General features: G+C 40.2%; 1 protein-coding gene across 4 annotated transcripts in view; it reads right to left on the reverse strand.

Moving 5' to 3' along the window:
* Window positions 1-12,302: 12,302 nt before the first annotated feature.
* XRCC5 (X-ray repair cross complementing 5) overlaps window positions 12,303-23,578 on the reverse strand; it is a 53,791-nt gene continuing 42,515 nt past the window's right edge. For all 4 annotated transcript variants that reach the window (XM_062607785.1, XM_062607784.1, XM_062607783.1 and 1 more), the window contains 5 exons: window positions 21,155-21,264; window positions 20,551-20,647; window positions 18,515-18,582; window positions 14,542-14,613; window positions 12,303-13,743 (listed from right to left, as the gene is read on the reverse strand). In XM_062607785.1, the coding sequence (XP_062463769.1) occupies window positions 13,729-13,743; window positions 14,542-14,613; window positions 18,515-18,582; window positions 20,551-20,647; window positions 21,155-21,264 (362 nt within the window). In that variant the 3' untranslated portion in view covers window positions 12,303-13,728. The remainder of the gene's footprint in view (window positions 13,744-14,541; window positions 14,614-18,514; window positions 18,583-20,550; window positions 20,648-21,154; window positions 21,265-23,578) is intronic.

The raw sequence follows: 23,578 nt of genomic DNA on the forward strand, positions 1-23,578 counted from the left end.
TAGTTCCAATCTCCCTGCCGTGGGCAGGGACACCGCATGCTAAATCATATCACCCAAGGCCTCGTCCAACCTGGCCTTGAACACTGCCAGGCATGGAGCATTCACAACCTCCCTGGGCAACCCATTCCAGTGCCTCACCACCCTAACAGGAAAAAATTTCCTTCTTATATCTAGCCTAAACTTCCCCTGTTTAAGTTTGAACCCATTACCCCTTGTCCTGTCACTACAGTCCCTAATGAAGAGTCCCTCTCCAGCATCCCTATAGTCCCCCTTCAGATACTGGAAGGCTGCTATGAGGTCTCCATGCAGCCTTCTCTTCTCCAGGCTGAATAGCCCCAACTTTCTCAGCCTGCCTTCATACAGGAGGTGCTCCAGTCCCCTGATCATCCTCGTGGCCCTCCTCTGGACTTGTTCCAACAGTTCCATGTCCTTTTTATGTTGAGGACACCAGAACTGCACACAATACTCCAGGTGAGGTCTCACGTGAGCAGAGTAGAGGGGCAGGATCACCTCCTTCAACCTGCTGGTCACGCTCCTTTTGATGCAGCCCAGGATATGGTTGGATTTCTGGGCTGCAAGTGCACACTGCCAGCTCATTTTCTCATCAACCAACACCCCCAAGTGCTTCTCTGCAGGGCTGCTCTGAATCTCTTCTTTGCCCAACCTGTAGCTGTGCCTGGGATTGCTCCCACCCAGGTGTAGGACCTTGCACTTGGCATGGTTAAACTTCATGAGGTTGGCATCAGCCCACCTCACAAGCATGTCCAGGTCCCTCTGGATGGCATTCCTTCCCTCCAGCGTATCAACCGAACCACACAGCTTGGTGTCATCGGCAAACTTGCTGAGGGCGCACTCAATCCCACTGTCCATGTCAGCAACAAAGATGTTGAACAAGACTGGTCCCAACACCGATCCCTGAGGGACACCACTCGTTACTGGTCTCCAGCTGGACATTGAGCCATTGACCACAACTCTTTGTGTGCAGCCATCCAGCCAGTTCTTTATCCACCGAGTGGTCCATCCATCAAATTGATGTCTCTCCAATTTAGAGACAAGGATGTCGTGTGGGACAGTGTTGAATGCTTTGCACAAGTCCAGGTAAATGACATCAACTGCTCTACCCCTTGTCCATCAGTTCTCTAGCCCCATCATAGAAGGCCACCAAATTGGTCAGGCAGGATTCCCCCTTAGTGAAGCCATGCTGGCTGTCACCAAGCACCTTGTTGTTTTTCATGTGCCTTAGCATGCCTTCCAGGAGAATCTGCTCCAAGATTTTGCCAGGCACAGAGGTGAGACTGACTGCTCTGTAATTCCCCGGGTCATCCATTTTCCCCTTCTTGAAAATGAAATATTTCCCTTTTTCCAGTTATCGGGATCTTCACCTGACTGCCATGATTTCTCAAATATGATGGCCAGCAGCTTCGCAACTTCATTCACCAGCTCCTTCAGGACCCATGGATGGATTTCATCAGGTCCCATGGACTTGTGCACGTTCAGATTTTTAAGATGGTCTCGAACCAGTTCCTCTCCTACAGTGGGTACAAGGTCTTCATTCTCACTGTCCCTGCATCTGCCTTCCAAGACTTGGGTGGTGCAGTCAGAGCCTTTGCCAGTGAAGACCGAGGCAAAGAAGTCATTCAGAACCTCAGTCTTCTCCACATCCTGTGTAGCCACTTCTCCTGAGAGCTTCCTGAGGGGGCCTACATTCTCCCTAGTCTGTGTTTTATTTGCTATGTACCTGTAAAATCCCTTCCTGTTATCTTTAATACCTCTAGCCAAGTTTAATTCTAACTGGGCCTTAGCTTTCCTAACCTGGTCCCTAGCTTCGCGGACAACATCCCTGTACTCTTCCCATGGCACCTGTCCTTGCTTCCACTTATTATAAGCCTCTTTTTTCAACTGAATTTTCCTCAGGAGCTCCTTATCCATCCAAGGAGGTCTCCTGGCCCTCCTGCTGCACTTCCTTCTAGTTGGGATGCAACACTCCTGAGCTTGCAGCAGGTGATCCTTGAATATCTACCAACAGCCTTGGGACCCTCTGCCCTCTAGGGCTGTATCCTATGGAACCTTCCGAAGCAGGTTCCTGAAGAGGCCAAAGTCTGCTCTTTTGAAGTCCAGGGCAGTGAGCTTGCTGCACGCTCTTCTCACTGTCCTGAGGATCTCAAATTCGAGCATCTCATGATCGCTGCATCCAAGGCTGCCCTGGAGAGTCACATTTCCAATGAGCCCTTCCCTGTTGGTGAGCATGAGCGCTCACCATCCCGCCCGCCTGCCCGCGCAAACCGCCCCGACCCGCTCTGTTCGCCGCGCTCCCTGGGGCAGGTTTTTACCCAGTCAGGGCTGGTGCCGCTGCTTCAGGCTCCGCCCCGTGTGAGTCAGCTGGTGCTCGCTCTCTGTCAGCTGAGCTGCCGGCTCCTGGGCAGGCACATCTCCTGAGCTCCAGAGCCCCTAACCACCTCCCCCAGGGCTCTGTAGTCCTTCTTTATGTTCCCCAGGCTACTACCATCTTTCCAGCTTCCCAGGTTAACGGCCTCTCTCTCATTTCCTTCATGAGGCAGAGGTGAAGCTAGAGGCCCCTGCACAGTTTGGGCCTGCAGGACAGCAAAGCATAGGGGGAAGCCCCTCGCTTTTGGTTGCTTCCTCTCAGCTCCCTGACATTCCTGCTTCCTCTCAGGCAGCCTATTAACAGCATCCCGCAGCTCAGCCCCTGCTGCAGGAGGACCTCCACCAGGGAGCACCGAGTGCAGCCCTGCCCGTTGTGCACCATTCCCTCACCAGACCAGTGCAGGCACTCTCCTCTCTACACCCCGCACTCTCCTCTCTACACCCCGAGCTCCGCACTGCAGCCTCCCCTCTCATCGGCTCTGTCTGGGTGCCTACGCTGGCCACCGCCGGGGCCGCCAGAGCAGAGCTCCCGGACCGGGCCCTGCTCCCACGCCGAGCGCTCACCATCCCGCCCGCCTGCCCGCACAAACCGCCCCGACCCGCTCTGTTCGCCGCTCTCCCCGGGGCAGGTTTTTACCCAGTCAGGGCTGGTGCCGCTGCTTCAGGCTCCGGCCCGTGTGAGTCAGCTGCTCGCTCTCGTCAGCTGAGCTGCCGGCTCCCGGGCAGGTCCTGTCGAGGACTTGAGGCTCCCTCGGTGGCTCTCGCGGCTCTGAGTTGAGGCTCCTGGACGCTGAGCTCCCCCCCGCTCCGGTGTTGAAGGCGTCCTCTCTCGAGCTGCTCACCTCAGCAATTCATAAGAAAATTCAGGGAGTGATAATTACAGGTCACCAGGCTGACACTGGTCCCAGAAAGCAGAGATTAGTTACTTGCAACAGAGACAAGATGAAAAACTTTAATGGAGCATCCCAGAACTAAAGGCAATAAATTGACAAGAGGTCTACCCTGTAGCACTGGAGACATGGGTCTCCAAAGAATGGTGGTTTGAAGCCTCCGTGGTACCCTTCTGGACATGTGAATTCTGAAAAGCCATCAAGTCAGAAGAATTTGAGGGGTCTCATTCCAGCCCCTAGGAGTCAGAATCAGATGGCAATTTCCTGCAGTCAGTGGTTTTGCCTCCCAAACCTGGAAGTGCAGCAGACAGTGCTGATTTCAGCTGAAGGTAAATTGCCACAGTTAGTGGATCTCTGAATTCTGAAACTCATTTGCAAAAGCAGCGTGAAAGCAGTTGCACAAGGTACATAACATGTAACAGATACACATCAGACCCATGGCAATGGTAAAAAAGGAAAAAGCAGACACTAGAGACATGGTGCACACAGCCAGGCCAGTTCATTCACAACCCACCTCCACTGGTTTGGAGTGATGGTGTTTCCCTGTCTTTTCACATCGAAGCATTAAACTCTGGAGCTGTTCAAACACCAAGTAGCAAAGCCACTGTCACTCAACACACTGCCTTTCCTTTAAAATCTCACAGAGAAATATCACCTCCTTGAAGGGGTCACTTTGTTGTACTGTTCCATGCACAAGAGGCAAAGTACATGAGCACATGTTATGCCCAGAAGTCTGCTGAGCTTGACATGAGACTGTATCTCCAAGGTCTGTTAGTAAATACAAACCATGCATTTCCTTGTAGGATGTTAACAGTCAGCTGGTCAGCAAATCAGCCTGTTAATGATCTCAGGGCACCAGTAAAAAAACCATAAATCATACTCTCAGCCTATGGCACCTTATAAAGAACTCATTGCTTCTTACCCCAAATTACAACAGCATGCAGGGGAAGGGTGTAAATCAATTCTGGGGACATCAGTGTTTCTGTTCCATGCTGCTATGAAGCTGTGAGCCTGTATGTGATTATCTGTCATGCGTGCATGTGCATTCACATGTGTACAGACATCACCACCATAGGGGGAACCTTTCCAAAAGGAAACAGAGAAGAAACTGAGAACTTGGCTTAGGTTTGCCAGAAAGTTCCCACCCTACTGAACTCAGAAAAAAACAACTGCACAGGGTGTGAAGGCTGTTTACATCACCATTCTCATAAACTTTTTTTCTGTGTGTTAGTCTTGTTTTGCTGTAGGCACAGCTTCCCAAGGATGGCTGCACAGGCAGGCAGGAAGGACAACCATGCTAGTGGTAGCAGGCCATCAGCACAATGACACAAAGCTACAGGACTCCTCAGCCCTGATACCACACCCTGGATCCTCATACCTGCACTTCTAATACACACAGGCCAGATGCAACTTTCAAGGCTTATACAGCAATGCTGATGGAAATGACAAACTTGCCTTCAATTAGCCAACTGAACAAATGCAAGAGAATGGAGCTTTGCTTCAGAAAGCACAACTGCTTATGAGAAGTCTGATGTATTAGAGAAATTGTGTAGCTCTGTGTTATGACTTTTTTTTTTGTAAAATGTCCTCAGTCAGCAATGCAAGCCTGGGTAATCATTGTTAAAAGCATTCCATTATGGGACTGCCACTCTAGGACATATGGGTGTTATCTACAAACATCAAATGTGCATTAATAAAGACTAGTTTATACATCACAGATATTGACAAGCTCCATGCAGAGGAGCTACACAAACTCTCTGTCACCAAGCAGGATTTTGAGTTGATGACATACAGCTAAATTCTGAAAGCCATACAAAGACTAAGAATTTATTTTTTTCCACAGTACTGTGCTCCATGGGGCCTCTGTGTGTTCATTTAAGTGAATCCTAAGGCAATGTGCTTGTTGATAGGATTTGCTGTCTTCTCATAGTAAATATTTTGCCCTCATCTACTCATTTTTCCGCCCCCGATTGTCTTGAAGCACTATTTTTCAGCTGATATTAGATTCCAAACTGTATATATGTGTTTTGAATTACATTTCTCTTCTCCTGTCTCAGTTCCCTTGATGCCTTTAATTCATGCAGGGATCAATTCATGCTCCACAGACACAGCTGGCTTGTTGGGTACCCAACAAATCCCTAAGTGAGCGTAAAGGAACAGCAGTCACAGCAGTCAAGCAAGCTTCCCTCCAACTGCTCCAAGAGCAGTTTGAACCTGAGCAACTGGGCTGCCAATTCTATGCATACCTGCTGATTTTAGCTCAGTATCCTCTGTGTAGTCATTGCTATCTGGAGGAAAACTGATCCTGCCCAAGATAATTTTGGTGCAATGAAGACATCAAGTTCTGCCCCATCTGGTGGTTTCATACGAACTCTGAGAGCACACAGGAAACCTTCAGAGACTTCAGGAAATCTTTGTACAATGACGAATACAGACATGGGTAAGTTATCTTCAGGTGCACTTGCTCTTCTAGAATTTGGCAAGTGAGTTGATTATTTCTTCAAAGAAAGATTTAAGGGCTTGGACTAGATGACCTTTAAAGGTCCCTTCCAATCCAAATTATTGTATGATTTAAAGACAGAATTTCACAGAATTGCACCTCAACAATTGTGGTCATTCCAAAGCTACCAAAAGAATCACAGCTTATTTTCTTCATTTTCACTCATCCTTAGGCTTTTGTACCAGTCTCAAACCATTTGCAGCCTGGCCTAGGGGAATTTTCAAGACCAGATACTGTCAAAATCCCATCACATGAAAATTCCTGCGCAAAAAAATTCAGCAGGTAAACCTGAAGACAACAATCTGAGTACCTAACAATCTTACTGTAGTTGTTATTTGCCTTTCAGTTCTCTTTATCCCACACTAAATCTCTGAAATTTCCCACAGCTCTTCCACAAAGAACTAGATTCTGCAGAGTCATGTTCCCTTGACAGCTGTTCAGGTGAAGCTGGTCCTGCCTTCTAGGACACACTCACCCTGTAACACAGATGCAAAGATTCTGTCCCTTGATTTCCAGTGAACCCCTTGGTTATATATATCTCTTTTTCTGTTTACATTTACAGTGACCTATTGTAGGAAAAAGTCATTTCTGCATATTTTTCTCTCATGTTTAAATATCCTCTGTCTCATTGTAGCTCTTGCTTTGGGTTAATGGGGATTATATACAATCTTATGTGTAAACCTTGAGCTGTGAGTCATTCATATGCTAAAGCCTCTATTGCTCCCATCTCCTGAGGGCTGCAGAGAAATCACTCCTGGACAAGCTACAACCTAATTACATATTGTCTTGCTGGACTAACCCTATTCCTTCTACATTGATTTTGTCACTGCTAACTGAAGGGAACTTCGTGACCATTTGCATTTTTAAATAGGTCAGTATGTGTGTGTCTGGGAGAACGGTAAACAAATGTTCATTAAGTAAAACAGCTCATTTTTTTTTCTGGATTGTGAAAAAGATATAAAAAGGCTGTTCTTTCCAGTAATAAGCTTTGAAACCTCATCCATTTCCTCCCATTGTTTTCAAAGTCATTAAATAGAATAACTGATTGTCCATTTCTCCAGAATACCTCAGTCTTTGTCTGTTTAATGTCTGCCTTTCACATATTCCTGCTGCCTGTGAGACATATAATGGAATTCCCACTGCTCCACTTCTCCTCAAGACTAATGATCATGCTCTCCTCACATCCCAGGGAGCATCACAGTAACTTGCTTTTTGCCTTCATTTACTCCCCTCACTCCCATTTTTTTTGCCATAAAATTTTCGCACTTACACACTCTCTGTATATGAAGTCTCGTCCAACCAAAGTCCCTCAAAAGTCTTTCAACCACCTGCTCTGTGAGATCCCGTAAGTAAACACCTTTCCCCAATTGCAAAGGGAGGATAATCAAGAGGCAGAGACTAAGTGGCCCCAAATGAGTCTTCAACAGAACTAGGAATATCCTACTGTGCTGTCCTCCACTACTGAACCAGATTAGCTCTCTCACTTTCTCATGAAATAAGTAAGACAATGAAAAAATTTTAATGAAGCTACAGGGGACACAGCCTGCTTCTCTGATTCTTTTACCTACAGGTTGAGAAAACATAGGCCATCTAGAGTACCTTCTTTATCTCCCAAGAATCCTGACCACCAGATCTCACAAAGGTTTGAACCATCGCTTTTGACAGAGCCACAGACCCCTTAGAATCAACGTGCAACAACAGACTCGGACAGCTCAGTGACACGTACTCACAATTGCAGGGGTCCTCATGCTTTCCTTGTTTGCTAGCAAATACCGAAAACACAAACCTTCCCTATCTCTGTCCCTTCAAGACATTTCTGCAGTATGTGCATCCCCTAAAGGTAATGTTACTGTCTGCGAAGCATAACTCATACCAGACAAGCAACTGTAGCTAGCTACAGAACACACTGATAGTTCTGGTATTTCAAGTGGTAGAACATAATACAGAAGTAAGTTCGTTAAACATATGCAATTTCCATATCACCAAAAATGCTTTACTTCCCAAAACCTTTTGTCTCTTTTACTCCTTTCCCTCAGGGAGAAAAAGAATCTAACTGCTGGCTGATGTTCTCTTTGATAAGTTCCCTCATGAAAAAATGAAGAATCAGCAAATTCAGCTTCTAGATGATTAGAGTGTTTGTCAAAGGTGGGATTCAGATTATATACGAATTTGTACACTACCCAGCAGAGTTTTGTGAAAGGTGAATCAGTTATTGATTATGCTATGCTCTTCCAGGAGAGCATACAACCTTCTAAACCTTGGGACAAAACTGGAACACACAAAACTGGAGATACTATGGTTGGTAACTGCTGAAAGTTCACAAGGACTAAGGGTGAAGAACCTGTATCACAAGTCATTAACAAAGATCGCAATATTTCTCATCTCACCTTTGCTTTTATCATTTGTAGGCAGAGAAGTGACACTCCCTGAATGTTCAGGAAGGCTGAGGGCTAGAAGATGAAATTCACATGGGATTCACGCACAGTGTTACGGGATCACAAGGACAAGCTGTTGGCTCTTAACCTATGCACAGATTAGGCCTTTCCATGCTGGCCTGCCTGAGACCAAAGAATAAAGTTCTTCCCCTTACTCCTAATTTTTAGTAAGTAAAGGCTCCCTAAGCATTCCAATATAGCTGCTATAGCTCTTGTGCAAAGCCAGCATGGTATAGGGGACTATACACCACTACTTCATATGAATATTTGTCATTTGACTATTTGCATTAGCAGGCTGGAGAAGGAATTCTCTTACATCCAAGCCATTTAAAACTCCAACAATTGGGTACTACAACTATTTTACCTTATTTTACCTAGCATTATGTCTGATCCACATGCCTCAGGAAAACATATCTGCACCACAGCTGTACAGCTCCTCAGGAGCTTGTGCTCCCTTCATGCATTGCCTCAGACAGCAGATAGAAAATGTTTCTAGTTATACTCTACATTGGAGGTATTTTTGTTTTCTGTTTAGTATCTGGACAGCCACAAGATTCACTCCCTTCCAGAAGAAAATGAAATGACAGTTACTACTGCTTATTACTGCACATCAAAATAGGAAGAAAAATAGGGAAGAAAAACAATCCTTTGGTTTGATACATTGAAAGCAACATTAAATACATTTCTATAGTCAACCTACCAGCTCCACTGTAGACTTCTGAGAGGTGAGGCACCAGAAGAACAGGATTCATTTTACTGTGTCTAAACCACTCTGACTTCACCAAGTGATTTGGAAGAGAAAGCAGATTAATTTCTGTCCCACTTAAATCACTGAATTAGAATAAGTTTGTGCAGAGAGAAAGTCAGATGAGTGAAGGGCCTATTTTAAGCCCCTCAGCTCACAGATGCACTAAAATTATGTCTGGTCTGTAAAAACGAGAGGAAAGGACAGGGTGCCTAGTTTTTGTTTAGTTATTCCATTTTCATAAATGCTAGTACCACTCTGAAACAGTAAATCTGGGGGAAAGGTGGGGGAGAAAGTTGGAGGGCACACTAATCTTTCCAGTTATCAATATTTGCTACATGGAAAAATATGGTCAAACTTCTAGCTGTGTTCAAAAGTTTTCCAAGTAATTTTCTTGCACAATATGGTATCTCTGCCTCTATGCCAAATTTTTATGCACAGTTCAGTGTGGTTTTTCATCCTTTGGGAAAGGCAAGAATGGCTAAAAATTACAGCCTTGACTTTTTAATAGATCTATTTTAGTTCTTTATAACAGATTATGACAGTATTACAAAAGAAAAATTCACCAATTCTGGTTTCATTCATTTTCCTTAGCATGTGGTAATCCTTTCTCTAAGATTTTCAGGTTCAACAATTATGAGAAGAGCCCAAACTGGTGCAAAGCTTCCCCCAAAGCTGCCTTCAAAACAGTGCACAGAAATGCTATATACATAAATTCCACCACCTAGAAAGACAAACTCTTGAAGAAGTCAATGCTATCTTCATTTACTAGCACCATTCCAGTGGTGGGTTTAATAAAGAAAGCTGTTCTTTTCTACGCAGTGGTTCTTCAAAGAATTCAGAAACGCAAGCCTGGGTGGGCCTCCAGTTCCTTGCTAGTGCTGGGAACATTTTTTTTTTTATTTTATTTTTTTTTTAATAACCTTTGTAACCTGCATCTCAAAAGAGGGAGGAGAAAAACCTGGAAATTTTCTACATCTGATACTTGTTAGATGTTGCCATGCACATAATTCTCCATTATGCACCTAATGCCGCACTAGTACCAAGAGATGAAGAATGACGACAAAATTTAAAAGGAAACAAAGCTTAAAGTTTGGTGGAAATGAGTTTTTCTCTGTCACAAACCAACAGCTTAAGTTAACTGCTTATTTCACTGGCATGGTCAGTGGTGGCATGGTCAGTGGTGGCATGGTCATGGTGGCATGGTTAAATGAAACCAAACTCACCCCTTAACTTATAAACACAACACGAATATCTACCAGTATATTTGCCAGTTTAACAAAATGCAAGACCAAACTCTCCTTCCCAGATTACCCCAACCCACCTGAGATCATGAGGGAACTTCTCGTTTCCCTTGTACCATCTAACTTATGGTAGAGGCCAGCAACTTCATCCTAAGAGCAGGATCTGCTATGGTAAGCAACATGGCAAACACACAGCATAAAGCTGGGCCCTGTCTGCAAAAATCACAGCCTAAATAACTTTTCCAATCTTCCACAGATGATGGTGAATTTCCTTCCTTGTTTTCTAATTCTAAAGACCCTGCACCAATACCAAACAGACAATCCTGCCAAAACCAAAATATCAGGAAAGCTGGCAAGCAGAAAATCTACCCTGGCAACTGAGAGACTGCAGTGCAGCACAATAATCTCTTCACAGAGGAAGTGTTTTGATGGTATCCGTCATACTTTCATGCCACATTGTAAGGAGAGAGGTAGAGCGGCACTTCCAGAGTTCTCCAAACATGTTGACATCATACTGTTGACCTGACAATTAATTTGAAGCCAATATAGTAGCACATGAATCACAAGTCTTAATTATGTAACATTTTGGAAGTTATCTTCCACTACTTCCATGACATTTTCACAACTGTTCAAGAGCACAAATTGGGTTTCTGAAAAATGAATGAGACAAGACTTCAGAACTGTGTTATAGAGTCAGCAGACTCACTATTCAGTGAAAGAGCAACCAAGTTCATTAATAGAACAGATACAGCCTGGTTACTTTTCTGAGGAAAAGAAGACAACCTGCAGACTAAGCAACACATGATACTGATGATGTGTCATGATAATTAGCCTGCCAGCTGGTACTCCTCAGCTGCCAAGCCAGCCAAAAAGGGACAATAGGCTGAACTCTATTCTTCTCCCTTTCACCTCTTCCCAGCATTAACTTCCATAAACATCTTTTAAAATATAATACTGAAATCACTGCCTCTCCATCAAAGGTGACTGCTACTGCCCAATGAGTTAAAGAGCTATCAGAGCAGTAGATTAACAGAAAGACACAGACAACAATCACAAGCTTTGATGTCTCAGCAAACAAGGCTAACCATGGTTACTGTCTCATATTATTAGCACCCAAAGAGCTTTCCAGAGAGGCATTCCTTCCAGGGGAAAAATAAGATAAATCAGCAAGATATAACAAAATCACAGCCATTTTTTTTTTTTTTTTTTTTTAGACACTTGGATAATTTCTCTTGTTAGGAAGTACAGGACAAGGGATGTTCTGTTGCTTACAAGAAAACAAATTTGCATGGCATGTCCTGCATGTCTGCTTTTGAAATAGACAACTAGCTGCTCTTCTGCTTCTGAAGACTGGCCAGTATTGCAATTCAGAACAAGCAATCTCAATGTAATTAGCAAGTAACCACGTCAGACTTCATAACTGAAAATGTGAACTTAGACTATATGAAAGATCTCTTCCAGCTACTCAGTAAGAACCTGAAAGCAGACCCCTGGCCAAAAAAAAAGGGTAAAATCAGGCTGCTATCTGATACACACTCAGTAAGATGTATCACAGGCTTTTTATGACTGATAGATGCAGAAGGCTGGGCAGAATGAAAGATGCTTGCCTTCTAAGAATTTGCTTTCACTTACTTTGTGTCATAAATTCCCATTCCCTTCTTCAGTACTAGCAACTCAGTTACCATACTGAGCCTAGATGTGCTGTACAGGTAACAAGATCTATGAAATTATACTCCATGAACTAAATCTTTACTGCTTGACAGAAGCAAAACTCTCTAAAAATGTGGTCAACTGTTTCAAAAGAGACAGAAAGCCCTAATCCTTATTTTGATTTGTGAAGTAATTCTATATCCTGTCAGGTCTTGACCAAGACTTTTCATGATCTCTGCCAAAATGGTAAAAATTATTTTATTGGGGTGTTGTACAGTTTAGAGTTTGAAAAGGATAGAACAAGTAATCACACTCGGCTTCTATAGAGGGATTTTGCTATTCAGTGTTTGCATTGTATGCACAGAAAAGGGGCTTTTGATAGATTCTCTTAGGTACTGCATAGATAGCTAATAATCTGATTTTAACAAACATGGTTTGAAGAAGACAACAGCAAATTTTTAAATGTTTTATTAATTAAAAAAAAAAAAAAACACATAAAAAACCTCAGCCAGTGTTATACTCTATAAATTGGCCTTGAAAGACATTCAAAACAATGGACTGGCCAAATACCTCTTACTTACAGCTAAGAAAAAATATCTTCCAGTGGCACCTCTAAAGACCTGGAAAGATCACTTATTCCCTGATATATGTATTTGAGAAACCCTTTCAAAGCCAGCATGAACTCAGTCAAGACACGATCTACTGTGAGGTGGTTGCAACTAGATGACCTTAAGGTCCTTTCTAACCAAAACCATTCTGTGATTCTATGATGGAAGAGAGGAGAGGGCAGGTCACAGTCTAGGGAGAGAGGGCCTAAAAACAATCGCTCTTTCCTACACAGGAGCTGCTGTTCAGTATAAAGTGCAGATATTCCAGACTATTTTTTAACTCTTTTTTTTCTGTTTTATGACCTTAATGTAATTTGGCACAGTATGCTTATACATTTGCAATAATGAATGAACATTTTAAATGAATGAATCTGATTGTAACAAATAAGCATCTGAGAAGGTGTCATTAGTGTATCTCCAGATCTGTATTCTTATTTGAGTATCTGGCTACTTTGGATTGCTCTGTGTAGACAGCACTCCATTTTGGTTACCAGTATAACTATTAGCAGTTACCTATCACAGGTGTCAGTATACAGCAATAAAAAACGAATCCCAGCATATGCAACTGGGCAATGTATGCATAAAGGGACAGAGACTGTTCAGCTGAGCTGACAGGATGGAGGAACTGCATAAAGAGATGTAATTACTGTGCTTTGAATTCTGTTGCATATTTCAAACTATTACTTTGTGACCCCCAAGCCTAGAATTTTTTCCCATAAGCCTTTGTGCATATTTTTGCTCTGTTTCTTTAATAGGAAAAAAGCATGAAAATAGAGACTTTTTCCCCTTCTGTAACAATAATGCTATGGAGTTACCTCCACTACAGATTCAGCATTACCTGGAAACATCACTGATATTTTTGTCTTCCTTCCCAGGCAATGTAACAAGAATTTCAGTCACCAGTGCAGACTGTCATTAAATTTAGCAGTGTTTAGCTGAAAGCAGTATAAAGGATAAGCTAAACTCAGTGTTTAAATAAACTAATAAACAGAAAATAAATAAGAAAAAAAAAGAGAAAAAGGAAATGCCTTAAAGGTATCACTACTTCACAAATACTTCAGATTATTTCAATCTTCTGTTTTTCTATCTTCTGTTCTAGATTTGAAAAGTCAGATGACATTTTTACCAACTGGAAATTTCTCTGGAACTTCTGCTCTCATTGGAGAAAATAAAGATGGATAAACTGTCTTCTCATTAGTGTGTTTAGTGCCCCATCTCATAGGGAGATCTCTTCCAAAACTTTGCTTGTATAGGCACCATATATCACCCACTCACATCATGTCCAGCTGCAAACAGAAGAAACAGATTTGGAAGAAGTAGCACTGAATTCAAGTTATTTCTTATGTGTTCAGCACTTAGAAAACAAAGCAAATTTGGAAATCCTTGTTGTATAACATAAATGGACTGCACAGAACTTAATACTACGCATCTATAAAGTACAAAACCAAACCTAAAACCCCTCATCTTCACATAATCATATGTGCAATTTAAAGATTTAAAAAAATTAGTTCAAAAGTAGAAATCTGTTTACTATTGAAGCTTCTTTAAAACCGTCTACACCATCAGCTTAAGCCTTGGAGACAGATTTGTAATGACTCAGCCTGTAAAAACCAGCTTAAATATTTATTAAAAAAGCCCTCCTGAAATCCTTAAATTTCAGGCAGCCTATGGAGAGAAAGCTGAGAAGATTAAAACATCTTTTTAAAAATTACTTTCAATTTTCAACCCACATAAATAGCGGTTCTAGATCTACAAGCTTTTTTAAATGCTATTGTAGTAAATTATAACAATCTGCTATCAAATGAGCAGCCTTACTAGCTCTTTTGAAACACACTAGAGGACACATTTAACCTATATAAACACCCAGGTTACTATATAACATAGCATTTGCCATCATGAAATTACACACCTGGTTATGTTTTACAATAGCAAATAAGTAATTCCATGTGGCTCTTTTCTGACTCAATTCCTTAGATGTTTTTTCTAAGCCATGCACATCTACTGCTTTAAGAAGCACTCACTCTCACTGCATCTTTCAGTTACGGTTTAATTCTAAAGACACATAATGTCTTTACGGTACTCACCAAATCATCAACATCACCACCTTCATCTGTGGGAGGCAGATTTTCACTTTTCTTTTCTTTTGGAGCCAAGAACTGAAAATAAAAATATATTTATATGATATTGGCAAAACTCGGGCCCTTAATGTTAATGTCCCCTTTATATTTCAAAACAAATCCACCTGTAATTAAGAATTATGAAGGAAGTTTGTTCTGGTTTCCACTCTCCAAAATCATTTTGAACTACAAGAAATTTCTTAAGACTTGCTTTTAAAGGATTTTATGTTGAAGTGTATTGGAAAACAGACAAAAAGATACGGTTCTTCAGACAACTTATGGTTAAGCTGTAGAACACTCTGCAATAAGGATGCTGCAAATATTAGTACCTGGTCTCATGGAAAGATGGGGAAAGTTCATAGAAAATAAATCCTCTGTACTAAGTCCACAGAAACAACCTCAAGCATGGGAAGTACTGGAGACATCAGTGTCTGCAGCCTGGGACTGTACACTTCTCCTTACCCATCTGTTATTATCCATTGTCAAACACGGGATTCTGGGCTAGATGGAAATTTTGCCCATTACAGTATGGCTATGTTTGTGTTCTTACAGAAGGTAATTTTAAAAGTAATATTATTTAATATTATGTGCAGCTACAAAATACTAAAGGACAGCAAACGGCATCCTCAGTGGTGAGGTGCTGGAACAGGTTGCCCAAAGAAGCAGTAAATGCTCCATCCCTGGCAGTCTTCAAGGCCAGGCTGGACAGAGCCTTGGGTGACATGGTCTAGGGTGAAGCATCCCTGCCTATGGTAGGGGGGTTGGAACTAGATGATCTTTACAACCCTAACTATTCTGTGATTCTATGAATGCCAGTTGTTAAAATTAGAAAATTCAGTATGTAAAATTCTACTGCTACAGCTGCTGATACAACTCACCATATGCCCTTCACTTACAGCACGACATCCATAAACATAAGATAAAGGTAAATTGCTCAGATAGTATAACAACTGAAATCAAACATACAGACAATATCTGAAGTACAACCACCTCTGAATTATTTTTCTCTTAGCCTAAAATAGTGTGGGGGGAAAATATCCGGAATGGTAGAAAAAAACCACCAAAATAAATATTTGAGTCTTACTTTAAAAGTATTCAGTTGTTTACAAATTTTAGTTATGGTCTCTTTATGATAAAATCATACCTTATCTTTTTCTTATTAAAATGCACCAGAATAAGTACACAGAGCCAAGAACAACCCTGCTGCAGATAAAAAGATGGCACTGAAAACTGAGGAGGAAGAAAAACAATAGTCCATGACTTTGAGTTCCATCATCCTTAATTCAGAAACAACTTCACTCTGATGCTAGATGATGAAAGAGAACAGCTACTTAGAAAATAACTACATTAATCAGGCTATAAATACCTGCTTAGAGTCTATGTTTATCTTTTTGTAAACAGCAGGCTCCTGAAAGCAAACTACTGTTTACCTGAGAACTCTGATTTAACTGCCACGGAGGCTGTGTAAAAGGCCATGGGATCCCTATCAGAGCACTATCAATCTCAGAGACAATATACTGTAAAAAGCTTAGATACTATTTTACTTAAATAAAACATTCAGATCCTTTTCTAGAGCAATACTGACAGCTTTAGGCAAGGGCTAAAACACTGAGAAGTTACCAGCTGCATCCCATTTGTGGGAAAGTACCAGATATCCACTAGGATGAAAAGCAAATACATTGCTTTTGGTGAACATGAAAGGCAGAGGAAGTGGACAACCCCCGCCAAGTTGACTCACTGCCCAAAGATCAGACCACTCCTACATCTTCAACAGCAACATCCAAGACGGATGTAGAAATGTACAAAGCTTATTTCTACAACAGACAACACTCATAATTTGCACTCAGCATGTTAAAACATCATATAGATTTTGCAGCTGAAGAAAAAAAATAAAAATGAGAAGATGACAGGGCCAGAGGAAATCAGAATTCCAACATGCTGTATGTCTGTGTATCTATCACCTTTAGTGAATGGTATCACCTTCATTATAAAAAACAACCAAACTGTTTTTGCAATCTACTACAGACCGAGGAAAAATGCTGGCTTACTCCAAGAATAAGTAGTCTTCCAGCTTCTGAAGTGAAAAGTCATATGAACCCTCAACAGACAACGGCAAATCAGGGTTCTGGTTTTGGATCTGGAAAGTGCATGGTAAGGTGGTTACCTATCAAGTAAGTGGCATTGCCAACTGCCTAGTCCTCAGAGATTAACTCATTTATTCTGAAAGTTAGGCTAACTGCCGTGTTAGAGAACACTGTTGCAGAGCTGATTTCATGCATCCTCTCTTACTCCACTATTTTAAAGGGAAGTTATGGCTGCTGTAGGATCTTCAATCAACCACAAAAGAATTTCCTGCTTTGCAACACCTGGCTGACTGTAGGATGATGTTAAACAGAAAAGCAATTTTGAAGTCAGTCTACAAATGCTTTGCTTCAGCTTAGCCTGGCAGCTGTAAATCTAGTCCATGGTACTCTAATTTGTACTGCATTCTTCTGCAGGAACAGTATTTTTTCAGTCACTTCAAGGTCACAGTTAAGACAACAGTATACTGTAAGGTCTTCATAGCTAGTAGAGATTTCCTTATGGAATAGTGGCTATTTCACATAGCATTAGCACATTTTCAGCACCAATGGTAGTTTCAGACTAGAAAGTTCTCAACAAAAGTACTGTCTTATGAAGTTTCCAAGTAAATTCATACCATTTGGAACACACAACAACTGAAACTCTTCAAAACAACCACTGGGGAAAAAAGCTCTATACAATTACGTGTGATGAGAAACGGCCAGTAGGTCCTTCATGTCTACAAATAACATCATATTCTGTCATTTGTACTCTGCAGATGTGCTTAGCTTTCTAGTCTCTTAGTTTGTTAGCTTTTCATTTTCATGACATTTCTGTGCCTCTTTCACCTTGAGGTAAATTGTTACAACAGATGAAAAAAGCAGTTTCTAAAATACAACCTTTTACCCACTCATTAATTCACTCAAGGAGAACCTACTTCTACCCTTTCAGGTTATTGCTAATGTAAAGCCTGGAAGCTGCCAAAATCAGTGTGGCATCTTTTAGAAAAGCTGCTTCTCTGCAAAGTGCTTAGTGATTTTAGCCACAGGTTTACCTTCGGGGTCTGTAATACAAGGACCTTCTTTCTCCTAAACTATTTAAAATCATGGCTAGCAGCCTGATACAAAAATGCCTGTATTACCATCGCCACAAAAATACAGTTTTTGACAGCAACTCTGAATTCTGCTTTCTTTGAAACAGAAGGCACCATTCTGCCTGTTAGAATTCATTCCTTTATAACTCTGACATCCTTCATTCATCACTGCAGTTACTGAAGTGTCATATTCCTGTAGAAATAATACCTGCAAATACTCCAAACCTTTTGTTTCTGAAAGGATCTTACATCATCACCAATAATAATACCAGCATCATCTATGATGTCCATCAATCCATAAGAGCTCCATAAAGTGGAAAATACTGGTATCATCACACATACGGTGAAAATTAGCCACAACAATTATATATTGCTAGAGTTCACAACACCTTAAGACAAAAAAGCATCCCAATTTTTGAACTCATGTAACAATGAGATTGTGGTTCTTTCTATGAAGCTCAAATAGTAATCTTGCATATACAAATAGTCTGTTACTGTTCCACTGAGTTCCTAGAGTTCCTATTCTTCGTAGAGGATATTTTCAAATAATGATATCATTACATGCTACTTTCTAAAGGTCAATTAAAGTAAAATGCTGTGGGACATGCCAGGGAATTAAATGTAACTCTGAATTGGGGCAATTTCAACTGTGTGGCAAAAGACCACTCTTCTTCCTTCATATGGATCCTGTTTCATTCACCTAAAGATTCATCCACGTAAGAAAGAATCTTCTATTCCACAGCAAAAACTCTATACAAATAGTTGCTCATTAAAAAAAAAAGATACCTTTTCAGCCTCTTCACTAGTCACTGAACTTTCCTTTGCTTCATCTTTAGTGATCAAAGAAATTCTATCTAAAAAAGAAAAAAAAGAAATATAAAAATATCATTAGAAGGCTTACCAAAACCATACTTAATGTTAGAAAAAAAACATCTTCCAAATTCCAACTTCTGAATGTGTCAGCAGAAGCAAAAAAAAAAAAAAAAAATTGCTCAAAGGAAAATATGACTTGCATAAATGAGTCAACTATCATATAAACTATGATACAAAAAAAATTAATGAGCATATTCATAAGATTGTGGAAGTACCCATTTAGGAAACTGCTAATATTATGACAATCAAACTAATGAGACACTGAAATCATAGATCATAGATGAAACGCTGAAAATCTATCAGAAATTACACTTTTAGTCATTCACAGCATGCTCTTAGGTCCTTAGAAAAATTAACTTCTAACATACAAACACTTATGCTGTGATTACCTACACTCTAACTACCAAAGTGCTGGTCCTGCCCCTATTTTACTCCTTGGTTGTGCCAGCACCACTACCCTGTGCAGTGACCCCTGAAAGAACAAATTAAAAAAAAAAAAAAAAATCTTAATTACTTTTTACCCCAATAGTTTTTCTTCAGTTTAGCTCATCACTTGGCTACACAAATGCCTGTGCCTCAATAAAGAAGCTGCAGATGTGAGAGCAAAGAAAAGTCAATTCATAAAGGTTTCAGTAACAGCACAAGTATAATGCCACCTTAATGGCCCCGCAGAACTACACGGCAGGATTTCATGAGACAAGCGAACTTGTCACAGATCTGCCTTGCTCTTGAGCCACTCACTTACTCACTCCCATCCTCTTTGGAGGATTGCAGTCACTCATGACAATGCCCAATGTATGTCACATTTGGAAGAAAAGAGGGGATGAGTCATCGGCAAGAAAAAGGGAAAACAGGACTTTTGCTTTTGGCAGCAGCAAATGAAAAGCTATTTCAGCTGCCTAGTGAAAGCAGCTATATCATGCACAAAGCACCACAATTTTATCATCTTCTTACAAGACGACAATCTATTTTGTATGAAAATATCATCTCTGTACTTGTAATTCTGTTTTCTCAATAATATACTGCAGTTTTTTTTACAAAATGTGGCTTGTAAAATTATTCTAGCATGGTTTTGGAAGATCCAGGTTTCCTACTTTCAAAGTTTATTGGTTTCTGTTTTTCAAATTTCTTCAGAGGTTCCCTCCAATACTTCTGAATATAACATTATTTCAGTGTGGTCTTGTGCTGTTTGGGTTGAGAAACAAATTCCCATCTCATAATTTGAGAAAGTTGGATGAAGTAGACATTACAGAGTGTCTACAGTTAATTACTTTTAAAAGTGTTATACAAAAGCATATATTTGCATTTTATAGCATGCACCTTTAAGAGATACAGCTGAGCAGTTAGATTTTCTTAGCACTGGTTCCAATTAAAAAGATTATGACGTAAAAGATTATTTTAGTCCACCACGTTTTGTATTTGTGCAAGTGTTCCTTTATTTATCACTTGCATAGTCTCTGAATGCCTTTTAAACTGCACAGCCTTGTATCTCCCAGCTTAATCATAGGTAGGTGTCACATTACCACATATTCTGTCCTTCAGGTTGCTTAAATGCAAAATGATCAGTGACATATTTCGATACTATCTATGCCTTTTTTGAAGCTTCATTTGGAAGAATCTTTTTATATCGGTGCTGCATGAGTTTTTTTCCATTTATTTTGAAATTCAGCTGAAATCATATCTTCTTCTCCTTACTCTGTAAAATTTAATTTGTCTCTCTTCTTCCACAATTAATTTACTGTTTCAGCAAGACTTGGCAAGGCATTACGAACATTGCTGAAATATGAAACTATCAGTGTGAAAAAGGAAGTTGCAAAGTGAAAGATTATTTTGGGCTTTTTGTTTGTTTCCTTTAAACTAAACCCAGAGCCATCTGTTAAATAGTCCCATTGCTAAAAAGAAGTTTTCTCTTAGATAAAGGATAATAAACCAGAAAAATGCCATGCTACCTTGCATCATGATCTCCCAGAAATCAGCTAAGGCTTTATCTTCCACCTTTGATTTCAGGGCCTGCAGAAAATCATTAAAGCACTGCACCTTGGACAGCTGAAAAAAATTACAGCAATGATAAACAAGAGATTAAAAATACTAAAGAGCACTGCAAACTTAATTCTTCACAAATGCATCTAACATGGTGAACACAAAAGTCATTACAGATTTGGGTTTTTATCTCTACCAAAACCAAGAGTTCTAAGGAAACGTGAACCACAAAAACTGCTTTTCAGAAGGCTAGAACGACCTTCTTGTAACTAGCTTTATTGAAGAACAAATTGGTAGGATTACTTATTTTTCTTTTACAAGCATCAGAGAATAGGTTTTTTGTTTGTACTTTTAAAAGAAAACAAGCAAAAGCAAATAATACCAGAGAAGCTAGTTCCCATTTTGGTAAGAAACATAAAATGCAAATATATTTCTAATCTTTCAAATAGTGTAATAGGTTTTAATTTTTGAATCACTTCTTTTGGCTGTAACAACAGATTATTAAGTTCCTAATACAGCAAATAGATTCATCATGTCTTTAATTTGAAAGATATGAGAGTTTTAACATATTACCTTCATAGCCTCCTCTCTGAAAACTCTGATACAATTGATCCCTTTCATGTAGTACTGAGAACCTTTATTTTCCAGGAACTGATCAATGCGGTTTATCAACTGCTGACTCACTGGAGAACAAAGAGAAATAAATAAATCAAAGAATGCACACTTTCAAAGCAAAAAATATTTTTTCTTTTACATTTGTATTTCTATTTCACAGGCATCTTTAAAGAGTTAATCATACCCCTACTGCCTCAAGCTACTTAAGTTGACAACTGTCACTTAAGCTACTGAAAATTACTTCAGCCTCTCTGGAAAATCTAAATATACTAGGAAGAAATGCTAGCATGGCCAAAGCAAAAGCCTTTCACTGAAACCCAAGATAAAAAGCACTGGCCTAGCTGGTTTGATAGAAAGTAAAACTAGAACACTTGGGATCCTAAACTGAGGGAGGTTATGTTCTACAACACAAGCATATCCCCATAGCATCCTTTGAAATACATGCATATTTCAATGAAAGTGTTAAATAAACAATGAAGATGTAATAATGTCAAAACAACATCTGTAGGGTGATTACAGTTATAAGAGAATACCTTCTTGTTACTGACATTAGAATATACCTTGTCTCTGTACAGGTAGTTTGATGACTTTTTATCCAGGCAATGCTGTTTATGATTATGGAGATAAGTATTATAAAATGTGCATGCCTGAGAGAGAGCAACAGAGGCAAACAACAAGACTTGTACCAACAAGAAGGGGAACACCAGATTCATCCTCACTGTTTAGCTCCTAAAAAGTAGGTAGCTGTAAAACACTGCAAATGTGACAAGTGAAAATGTCACTAAGAGCTTCTGCTCTTCTGATTTGAGTACTTTCTTTTCTTCATATTTAATTACAGGTGAAAAACTAAACAATTTTACCCTCTGGCAGACACCTCAGCCTGGGAAAAGACAAGTGGGTGAAGGATACAACAGTGATCTATAAACTCAGAAGCATTGTGAAGACAGTGAAGGGAGTGATAGCCTTTCTCAAAACAAGAATGAAGAACTGGGTTAAGAACATATGAAAAAAAAAAAAAAAGAGTTCCTCTTCAAACAAAACCAGTTAACCTCTTTACCACAGACTGCTGTAGGATACTAGAAATTCTAACAGCTTAAAAAAATGCTTTAATTCTTTAATCAGGGAGATTAAAGGTGGTGTTGACACTGAGGAAGAAAATGCAGGAAAGGATTCTGGAGAAGTCACAGCATCTGCCTGTCCTGTTCTTGTACTGTTGAAGTTGGTTTACTACATTAGCAGAACCTTTAACCTTCTATAGGTTAAACCTATAGACCTTCTTAAGTTCAGAAGTTATGGGCATAGATATCACTGCAAGTACTTCAGCCATGGAAACATCAACACAGAAAATAATCTGCTAGAGTGATGGAAGAGACAAGGATAAGGAAACACACCAAGAAACAGACACTGTTTAAATATTGTGTTCCACTCTGCTCACTATAAGCATACACAGCAATAACTGTTATATTTATGTTCCATAAAATGCTTAACTGAATATGAAAAACAGCATCTCTGAGTGAAAAAGATGTGAAACAAGACATGCTTGATATTCTTTCCCACTAGCTTTTTACAGTTTCCAGAAAAGGAGGCGGATAATGGTTCTGTCCAACAGCAGCCATCACACAAGAACATGTCCAAAAGTGCCTGCTGCTCCAGAGGTGATCTGTTCATTCTTTTTATTTACTTTACCAGTAGCTGTCAAACTAAATTGAAGTCTCAGTACTCAAGCTCCCTGAGTTACGTCAGTCCATTTTTTTCCATGGTTAACGATTTTCTCATTAAATGGTCTAATTTCTTAGGAATTGCACTAATAAAAGCAAGTCCTGCTGTTTTTTTCAGTGGTGCTGGTGGTTTTTTTTTAAACACTGCCTTTTCATTGATGTGTTAAATTAAAACCCCAGGCACTACGAGAGTGCAATAAATGTCTTTATTGTCAGAATGATTCCAGCATACTGTTTGAAATTATCAGACACTCTACTTCTTCTTTTGCATTTATTTTTTTTAAATCCCTTTCCATTTGATTGCACTGGCAGGCATCAGAAGACTTCTTGCCACTGACTGTGAATGCCTCCTTTTGAAATCTGTTTTAAGAAATCAAAAAAAACCTTACATGTTTTAAGAGGCTCTGAGAGACTGTATGTAGGAAATGGGTTAAAGGCAACACTATTTTAAGTCAGTCTTCTAATGTCTTAAAACAGCTTGGTGAAAGCTGGGTCTGTCCACTGCTTAAGTGCCAGGCAATAATTCATGAATCTAAAATAGATAAAATTCTTCTGATTAGATGATCAAATTATTTCAGGGGGCCAAAGACAATACTGAAGAAGGTAGATGAGGATTATAACTGGAAGTCCTCCAAAGTGGACTATTTCTTTATGTTTCTAGGTC

This window comes from Pezoporus occidentalis, unplaced genomic scaffold, assembly GCF_034315485.1.
Source record: "Pezoporus occidentalis ecotype Australia unplaced genomic scaffold, CSIRO_AGI_Poc_V1 ctg126, whole genome shotgun sequence".
Classification (NCBI taxonomy): domain Eukaryota; kingdom Metazoa; phylum Chordata; class Aves; order Psittaciformes; family Psittacidae; genus Pezoporus; species Pezoporus occidentalis.